Source organism: Macadamia integrifolia, chromosome 9, assembly GCF_013358625.1.
Source record: "Macadamia integrifolia cultivar HAES 741 chromosome 9, SCU_Mint_v3, whole genome shotgun sequence".
Lineage (NCBI taxonomy): Eukaryota > Viridiplantae > Streptophyta > Magnoliopsida > Proteales > Proteaceae > Macadamia > Macadamia integrifolia.
The window spans coordinates 27,382,968-27,392,994 of NC_056565.1; the positions used below are offsets into that span (position 1 = coordinate 27,382,968).

General features: G+C 38.5%; 1 protein-coding gene and 1 pseudogene across 1 annotated transcript; both read right to left on the bottom strand.

The window, feature by feature from the left end:
• Positions 1–771: 771 nt before the first annotated feature.
• Positions 772–4,331, bottom strand: LOC122088745 (GDSL esterase/lipase 7). The gene is made up of 5 exons (XM_042658068.1): positions 3,918–4,331; positions 3,678–3,805; positions 2,914–3,162; positions 1,992–2,244; positions 772–1,454 (listed from the first exon to the last, which is right to left on the bottom strand). The coding sequence occupies exons 1-5, from the start codon at positions 4,198–4,200 to the stop codon at positions 1,234–1,236; spliced, it is 1,134 nt and encodes a 377-aa protein (XP_042514002.1). The 5' UTR covers positions 4,201–4,331; the 3' UTR covers positions 772–1,233.
• A 1,382-nt stretch (positions 4,332–5,713) lies between these two features.
• LOC122089668 lies at positions 5,714–8,013 on the bottom strand (annotated as a pseudogene).
• Between the last annotated feature and the right edge of the window lie 2,014 nt (positions 8,014–10,027).

Consider the following 10,027-nt stretch of genomic DNA (forward strand, 5'->3'; position numbering starts at 1 on the left):
TGGTCTTATATATAGAACTCCTATTTCTTTCTTTCCTAATTCAAGTACATTTTTCTTCCCTATTGTGAGTACAATTTTGGTTTCTATTTAAAGGATATAAATAGAGCTGCCTATGATTCTAATGAATAAAAAGATGGCTTTTTTACCAATGGGGTTGGTGGCCTAATAGTGGAAATGCCCTCAATCCATCACCACTCTAGATGGATTTGTTGTTCATGGACTTAGGGAGGCTTCCCATTCGAGTTTGAATATACTCCTAGTTTGTCCTTGATCAAGAAATTGTAATTCCTTATATATCCCATTGCTTCTTTACTTAGCAGTATTCCGTTGGTCCCTTTAAAATTCTTGTCTTATTACGAGATTGCCACAACTTAATTTTAGTTGTTATTTGGGTGGGCTGATTAGCGAAGCCAAAGCAAGTTTTGTGACATGGGTTCCACATCATAACTTCCAGCTAAAGAGACAGACGCAAATTCAAAAATAGAAACAAAAATAAGAGAAGCCTACTGAAAGTAGAACATGTGGTTGGGGTGAAACAAGGTTGGTTTGGGTCGAGTTTTTTAAAACTCTAACTCAACCCTAGATCCTGAAAACTAAACCTATATCCAACCAAATGTTGTCGGGTTTATGCCTAGGCCTAGGTCTATTGGGCTCATGCTAACCCCACCCAACCCTAGTTGACCCTGATTGGGCTGGATTGGCCCTGATTTTTGCTATTTGTGTCTTATGTATTAATTATAAAAAAAAAAAAAAAAAAAAAAAAAACCAATATATCAAATTATCGATATACAATTAAAACTATGAAGTGCAAAAAAATAATTGATGTTGTTCAGGACTCTGATCATAAGAATCAATGACCCAGAGTTATATTACATAAATCAAGATTAAAATCATGGTTAGGTTGGACCTAGGCCTCAACTTAGGCCCGACCAAACTCTGACCCAGGGTCAATGGATTTCAACCATAATTGGCCCTCAAGGTCAATGTCGGACTCAGGGCAGGCCAAGGCGCATTAGGCCGGGGTCAAACTTACACCCCTATGAATCATGTGGTTTACAACTGCAGCTTTCAGAAAATGATGGTTGTATACGGTTGAGCAACTAGTTTTCTAATTTGTTTCAAATTAATCACCCTACATGAAGAGATGAACAACTTAATAACAGTATATAAAGAGATGAAGGAATAAGATGCTAATAGAGGCATCAGATTGTTTATCCTAGTGATTTTCTTCCCCTATATTTGTGCCAACTGGTAGATGCTGATTGGGTAGCAGTCGGTTGAAGACTTGGTATAGCACCTTGTGGCAATGATTTCATTGACAGCTTGTGTTGTATGAAAGGAATCCCAGAAGATGTATTGGTCTCTATTCTGACATGGTTTTTGCAAGGGAAGGCAACTTACAACTCCACCATATCTCCCGTTCCCACAGCAAGCTTCATTTGGTATGCTAAAACCTGCAATATCATGTGCAGCATCACCACATTAAAGTTTAGTTTTTATTTTATTTTATTTTAATTTTTTTTTTTTTTTATGTGTGTGATAACGACGGGTATCCAAGTCTTTGGCCCAACTAATCCTATAAGTTCATATTGACCCCACAATCGTATGGATTAGGTTATACCGAGGTTGAATTAGAACCATTCAACTTTCACAGAAAGCAGTGAAGAGCACTAAACACCCCTATGTGAGTGGCCCCAAGAAAATAAGAGAGTCGAACTCAGGACCACACGTTTCCTGAGGTGAAAGTCCCTTACCAACTCAACTACCTCTTACCGATCCATTAAAACCAGTTAAGTTCTTGCTTGGAGTGAATTTCTTTTCACTCCGGGCTTAACTCATATTATCCAGAGTCCCTAGGGTACACTTTGACTCTGAACCCAGGAAACTCAGCTAGAGATTCAGGAGTTCTTAATACAAAAATCTAACCAGATTCTGAATCCACTCTACTAATATCTCTTGTTCCCAAAATGACTGGTTATGGCTTTACTAACCGTAGTTGGAAGGGTTGTTGATCATGTCCATGAAGGTGTCATATATGTTTTGGTACACAAAGAAAGAGCCAGGTAGCGTGGCATTGAGTGTGTTCATGAGCTGAACTAGACGAACATTGAACAAAGTGACCAAGTTGTTGACTGGCTTGACACAACCGTCGCTGCTGTTTGCCATGGAAAGTTGACTGGGTATACATCCAAGCAGTCCAATCCCAACCAGCACCATCTTCCTTGCACCCAAACTGTACAAGTTCTGCAAATATACGTAAGACACATCATAACCAAATATAACTTTCTTAATTTCCTAGTTTACTTGTAGTCTATATTTTCCTCAAAGCTTGATGTTGGTGTGGGTTTGGATACTAAGGTCAGTATCAGTAAAGCTTGAGGCAGATGTGAATTCAATGTCGTCTGCATATTTTGTCAGACTTCCAGCAATACCATTTTTAAGAATATGAACTTTGGCCAGGCTTTCAATAGAAGATGCTTCCTCTGGTTTGCAGGCAATAAGTGGTGGAAGGTCACCCACAGTAATAGGGCTGACCTTGGGTTGGTGGTTGCCCATCCTCTTTTGAATAACTATCTGGCTTCATATTGATTGGGGAATGAATGGTAGGGGAGACCCTAATGTAGGTGAATTCTATGGTCCACTGACTTAAACCACCTTATCTGTCTGCACTGTACTATACTGATATGTGTTTGATAATAGAATTAGTGCAAGCAGAAGCAGGACAACTCTTGGCCTGATTTATGTTATAATGGCCGGATTTTTTCCACTCAAGTATCTCTGGATCTGATTCTGAAGTGGGCGAGGTGAGATAAATTTCCATAATAATGATTTTGATTTGACTTTTTTTTTTCGGTGGGGTGGGGGGGGGGGGGGGCTAAGGGAACTAAGTAAGCTTAATAATAGTGAAACTACCTTTAGTTGTTGTGATAAGTTTCTGATGAGGAGATCTGCAAAGGCTTCACCATTGTAGATTCTGCTTGAGGTATAGATGTTGGGAAGGAGGTAGTTGTTGATGTAGTCATTACTACCAATATTAATGACAAAAATGGATTTTGCCAAGAACTGGGATAGTGCCTCTGGAGTCTGGAAAAATGGTGGTAACTGCAGTCTCACAGTCTTCTCAACTAATAATATCTGCCCACTGAACGGTGTCCTGGCACCCTACAAATTTAAATGCTAAAAGGCATAGGTAAAGAAACAAAAAAAATAATAGAATTTTGTATGTTTAGCACCCCATTTAATTACATTCATACAACAACGACATTCAAAATCTTATCATAATTAAATGGGGTCAGCTACATGAAAATTCCAAGCAATGATGAGTACGAGGATCCATGCAAAAAGATTGACGGGTTATGACTAATAATAATAAGTGTTGATTGTTAATCTGATGCACCACTATAAATCAATCACAAACTTATAATGATAGACTATAAAAAATACTGACTATTTACCTGGCGTACCATATAGATCAGTCAAACCAAAGTATTCTACCATTTAATTACATTCATCAAGATAGGAAAAAAAAAAAAATCATCAAATGCTTAAAAGACGACATAATCTTAAGACAGAAGTAGAAACTCTCGTTGAGTTATTATCATTTATACTTCTTCGATGGAGGAGAGAAGACAAAACTAACATGCTAAGAAACTGTGCAAAGGGTTTGAAAAGATTACATAATGTTCGCCGGTTTCATCAAGGATTCCTGCAGCTGCTGATGCGTAGTTGACTCCTCTCAATATGTTTGCTCCTTTTGATGTTGGGCACCAATATGGAGGTATGAGGGGTAAACCCAAAAACCTTGCTAAATTCATGCAATTGAACAGGGAAAGAGTAAGCAGATAAAGAATGAACATGAGATAGCTAATTAATGGCAATTTCTGAACATGTATGAGAAGAATGGTGAAGCACATTACCACCGTAGTCGACGACGGTGAGACCGTTGCAGAACCGGCCGGTCGGAAAACCTATATCGATCCCATAGGGAAAATAATTTGCTTTTGCTATTGTAGGTATATAGTTGTTGTTACCATTATCTATCAGTGAGTCACCAAGGATGAACATGGCTGGTGTGAGTGGACTGGAGTCACTGGACTGGTTGCCAAGGACAAGGACTATCCCTGAGAGCAGTAGAAACAAAACACATAGAAGAAACCTTTGAGGAACTGTTGATCTCCTAATATCCATCATCTGATTCATCTCCTCCTCCTGTGCTGGTGGGTTTCAAGAGCTTCAAAAGTGGTCAAAGAGTGCTTGAACAAAGCAGTGGAGACGGGTTTTTATTATTGGGAATTTTACTAGAGTCTTGCCAGCATATTCTTATTGTTGTAGCCTCTAATCCTGTGAAATATATCTACCACCTCAGTCCTCGTGTTCCAGAGGTATTAATGCGTTTGCCTTGAGAATCGTGAAGATAATTTAATTGCCATTTTCTGTAATGCTATTGCTAGCTTTTCCTCCTACCAGATGGTCATACAACCGATTGTCTTCCAGTACCAACCTTTGTGTTGGGTTTAGGGCACAAAACCATCATGTTCAAAGCAATAGATAAGGGTGTTTTTTTTTTTTTTTTTTTTTTTTTAAGGGTATTCATTACTCCCACAGATTAATATTGACCTCATAATCGCATGAATCGAATTATATTGGGATTGAATGAGAATCATTCAATTTTCGTTGAAAGTAATGAAGAGTACTAAGCACCCCGTGTGAGTGACCCCAATGAGGTAAGAAGAGTCTAGAACTCAGAACCACACATTTCCTGAATCAAAGATTCCTTGCCAACGCAGCTACCCCCTTGAGATTAAGCAACATATAAGGTTCACAATGGTATGGGTTTGTCAAAGCTTGCCACAAAATACAAATCTCAGAAGCAGTTAGGGGTGCACTTGGGCTGGGCTGGGCTGGGCTGGGCTAGGCTAGGCTGGGCTCTTTTTTTTCATGAAAACCCAACCTTGGGTCTTGCTTAGCTCAGCCTGTCTCATGTGGGAATAGTAGATTGAATAGGGTCGATCTTAATGACACAATGTTGTCACCTAGATTAGAGTCTAAGATCCATAAATTAAAGCTATTGACTCCACTATGAATAAGTTCGATCAAAGATCGAATTTGTGTTAGGTTACAGTCTGAGGAAAATGTTAGGCAACTCATTCCATCCAATTAAACCGAACTTCAATCAAAGCGCTATAAAAAAAGCGTTCAACAAGAGTGCTTTGGGGATGGTCTATCGTAAAAGTACTATAAAACCGCTGCTAAATAAAATATACAAGTGTGGTTAGTAGTTATTGCCACAAAATTTATTTCATGTGAGAGTTTGGCTATGGTTATCCCTCTCAAGATGTTTACTCATATAATAAATCATAGCTATATGTCCATATCTAACCATGGTAATACTATATCACCATTGATTGTCCGCAGAACAGTTCCTAGCAAATACTTCATGTTGGCAGGGAAGTAAAGTGGACATATATAATTGTGGTTATAAATAAGGGGAAATTACCTAGATCCACTAGATAAGATAATTTATTACAAGATAAGAAGGTAAAAAATTTATTTTACATTTAGTTTCAAGTTTAAAAATATTTACTTAATCCCCAAAGTTAGTTATTGTTCATGGGACCCAAGAAAAGGTAAAAGCAAACTTCCTAAAATAACCCCAATCTTACTTACCGTGCATAATTGCTGAGGTAGAATCACATTAATTGCGTCTTGAAAACTATGATCCACATTCTTCTTCTTCTTTATTTCCAATTCTATTGATCACTATATTCCAAGCTGAAGTTGAATTTGGATCAATGTGGAATGACCCATCTCTAATTTGGCCTTTCACCTCCCAAAACAGAGAATAAATCATCTCTAAAGTACAATGGAATTTTATAATCTGAACCCAATATGGGAACTTTCTCAACAATCTTTGGGTCGAAAAGGTACAATGGCCTTCCCTCTCATCTCTCACCCTGTTTGCATACCCAAAGTAGTCCTCAAGCTTCATTTCAACTGGACCTACCGAAAATCTAACATCCCTGCAAACCTCAGTAAGATATTCCTTGTCCCACTTCTCCAAAGCAGTCCAATTCTCCAAACACCCTTCCAATAGCACTGGCTTATTCGGTTCTTCAAAATTCAATGTCAATTCCTCAACCGATATTCCTCTCCTCCTCTCAATGTTATCCCTCTCAAGCCACTCTTGTTTCATTTCAAGGCTCGTACAAAGCCAACTCTAGAAAAGATAATCAGAATAGAAATCTCTAACTTTCAAATCAGAGGAACAGTTATTCAATGCAGGAAAAGAAGGGTAGAAAGCAGAAATGTAAGTAGACTTCCAAAACCCATTAAAAAAAAAAACTCTCCTTTATGATGTTCTAGAACAAGGTTCCTTCAAAGAGGTTCATGGTTGCAGAAAACATAAAAAAATTTGCTTATTATAGCTAAAACACCTAAATGGGAGCCACCCAGAAACCCTAGAATATCAAGTTCATCAGTGAGGATTCAGAGATTACCAAGGCCTCTATTCCTAGAGTTACTGGTGGATGGACTTAAGAAGAGATTTTCTAATGGTTGGACTCCATGACTGTGCGAAGGAGCTAAGTCAGACACTTGCAAATTGGAATTGGAAACAAAAAGAAGAACGTGTGCTTGAAATGACAGTTGGCTTTCCACTTTTCCAAGTTCCCAGGTTTCTTTTGAGCCCCACGGTATTTCTAATCATAGCCCAGTTGTAATCACGATTGCTCCTTATATCTCTTTTGGTCCTAAGTCTTTCAAATTCTTTGATATGTGGGCCACTCATGGTGATTTCTTGGATCTTGTGAGTAATGCTTGGAATCTCCAGATTGAGGATAAATCCTGTCCTCTTACCATTTTTGCTCAAAAACTAAAATCCGTCAAGCTTACCTTGAAAATTTGGAACAAGAGCACTTTTGGTTACATCACTGAGGGGGTTAAGGATTGTAGAGCTCTCCTTTCTATTGTCCAGAATAGACTACAAGCTGACCCTCAAAATCTCACTTTGGCTGATGAGGAGAAAAAGGTATCCTCTAGACTGGGTTCCCTTCTTCATCAAGAAGAGAGTTTTTTTATGCAGAAATCCAATATCAAGTGGTTGACTCTTGGAGACTCCAACACTGCTTTTTTTCATAAATCTATGAAAATGGTAAGAGGACAAGCTTACCTTTTGTTCAGAATTGGAACAAGAGCACTTTTGGTAACATCTCTGAGGGGGTTAAGGATTGTAGAGCTCTCCTTTCTATTGTCCAGAATAGACTACAAGCTGACCCTCAAAATCTCACTTTGGCTGATGAGGAGAAAGAGGTATCCTCTAGATTGGGTTCCCTTCTTCATCAAGAAGAGAGTTTTTTTATGCAGAAATCCAATATCAAGTGATTGACTCTTGGAGACTCCAACACTGCTTTTTTTCATAAATCTATGAGGGCTAGACATAGTCATAATTCGGTTTATGAGTTGAGAAATTTAGAGGGTGATCTGTTGTCCAACCCAGATGAGATTATTTCGACTCTTGTCGGCCATTTCTCTAATTTGTTCAACCCATCATTTCTCTCTCCCCTTGCTCCAATTCCAGAGAATCTGCAATTCTCTAAGGTCACTGTAGACTGTAGAAGAGTGCTTTCCACAATCCCTTCTGATGATGAAACTCTTTTGGCCATCAATTCCCAAAAGTTTTAGAAAGCTCCAGGTCCTGATGGTTTCAGTTTTGGTTTCTTCCAGGCTACTTGGGACATTATTAAGGATGATCTAGTCAAAGCTGTGCGTAGTTTCTTTTTCTATCCTCAAAAGATTAGTTGTATCAACCAAACTTTCCTTTTCCATATTCCCAAGATTGAGGGGGCTGATCATGTTTCCTCCTTTCGCCCTATCTCTCTTGCTAACCTCCTTTATAAGTTTATTGCAAAAATCATTGCTAATAGGCTTAAGGCGGTTATTGATGATCTTGTGAGCTATAATCAGGCAACTTTTATCCCTAGAAGGAACATTGCAGACAATATCCTTCTTTGTCATGAAATTATTGAAGGCTTTGATAGGAAAAATCAGCATCCTTCTATTCTCCTTAAGTTGGACATTCATAAAGCTTTTGATTCAATCAGATGGGACTATATTTATCAGATCCTTGAGAGAATGGAATTTCTTCCTAATTTTATTAATTGGATTCGTTGTTGCATCTCTTCCTTTCGCTTATCTATTCTTGTTAATGGTCCCCTCATGGCTTCTTCAACTCTAAAGTTGGTATTCGTCAGGGATGTCCCATCTCTCCCTTGATTTTCTCTATTGCAATGGAAGGTCTTTAAAAAATCCTTGCATCTAAAACTGAGGATGATTCCATTCAACCCATCTTAAAGTGTAAGGCTTTGAAGATCACCTATCTCTCCCTTGTTGATGACCTTATGATTTTTACAAATGCAAACCCTCAATCAGTGACTAGCATCTCTAAAGCCCTTTCCTCATTCTCTGCAATGTCTGGTCTCCATATTAATCCTCAAAAATCTCTCTTTCTTTGGGGGTGTTTCAGAATCTTTGAAGGCTCAATTAAGTAGCATCTTAGGGTTCCCTGAAGGTCTGTTTCCTATTACATATCTAGGCTTGCCTTTAATAGCTTCAAGGCTTTTTACTCATCATTGCTTTCCCATTCTTGATAGGCTCCGTAAGAGACTCCAACTTTGAAAGAGCAAGATTCTCTCTTTTGGGGGTCATTTGGAGCTTATTAGATCTGTCATGCAAAGCTCTTATATCTACTTATCTGGGATTTTTGGGCTCCCTACTGCTATCTCTTCTAAGATTGAGTCTCTTATGTCATCTTTTCTTTGGAAGGGTAAGGATAGCACTAACTTTCTTCATCCTTTGAGTTGGGCCAAGGTTTGTCTTCCTAAGAAGGAGGGAGGTTTGGTCTTCATAGAGTTAAAGATGCCAATATTGCTGGTATTGTTAAACTTATCTGGAAAGTGGCCTAAAAAAAGAAGAGCATTTGGGTAGATTGGGTGTATCTAAGATACGTCAAAAGTGAGTCTATTTGGACTACCACCTACTCTACAGATGTCTCCTAGGCATGGAGGAAAATACTGAAATACCGTTACATTGTCTCTGATCATATCAAATCTTCCATCGATGATGGTTCTAAGACTTATCTTTGGCTTGATAATTGGCATTCTGATGGGGTTCTAATTGTTAAATATGGTGATAGAATTAGATATGATATGGGATCTGATAGGTTGGCTAAGGTGTCTTCCATTATTCGAGATGGCGTCTGGGACCCTGGTCCTAGTACTTCAAATGTTTTGATTGAGATGTGGAACAAATTACCAAGTATCAAGTTCAGACCTAGGGGTAGTGGCGACACAATCCTGTGGATGGCTAATTCCTCTTGTTGCTTTACCTCAAACTCTGCTTGGAATTTGGTTCATTCTATTGCCCCAATTGTCCCATGGTACAAAATTGAGGCATTCATTCTCAATCTGGAGAGCTATGACTAATTGTTTTCCCACTCAAGAATTTCTTATGCATATAAATATTTCTGTCCTTAATTGTTGCCTATGTTGGAATTTCTTTGAAAGCCTTGAGCACTTGTTTTTTTATTGTCCTTTCTTTAGGTCGGTTTGGGGAAGCATTCTTCGCAAGCTTTGGTCGAGTCCTAGAATTATTCTTCCATTTGAAAGAGAATGAAAATGGATTTTAAATGTTTTTAATGGTAAAATCCTTTGTGATCATCTTGGCAAGTTGGCATTTAGTGCAATATTATATCATATTTGGTGGAAAAAGAACAAAAGAAGATGGACTACCAATTCTCGTTCACCGGAGCAGATTAGGGATGCTATTACTTTTGATGTGAGGAATAAAATTCTTCATAATTTTGTTGTTGGCCCAAATACAAATAGAAATCGGTTCTTGGCTTCTTCGTGGGACCTTCCTCTCTTCTCTCCACCCCCTTAGATTAGGCATATTCTTGGGACCTTCCTCTCTTCTATCCCCCCTCCCCCATTTTCTTGTATCATTCTCCTTTTTATTGTTTCTTCCCCCATTA

What these genes read in the sequence shown, in the direction of transcription:
- LOC122088745 (XM_042658068.1), bottom strand. Translation starts at nt 4,200, where the DNA reads ATGAATCAGATGATGGATATTAGGAGATCAACAGTTCCTCAAAGGTTT. An exon ending in ATGAAACCGGCGAACATTAT is followed by an intron (nt 3,163 to 3,677) that starts GTAATCTTTTCA and finishes TTAAATTTGTAG; the next exon opens with GGTGCCAGGACACCGTTCAG. An exon ending in CAACAACCCTTCCAACTACG is followed by an intron (nt 1,455 to 1,991) that starts GTTAGTAAAGCC and finishes ATGATATTGCAG; the next exon opens with GTTTTAGCATACCAAATGAA.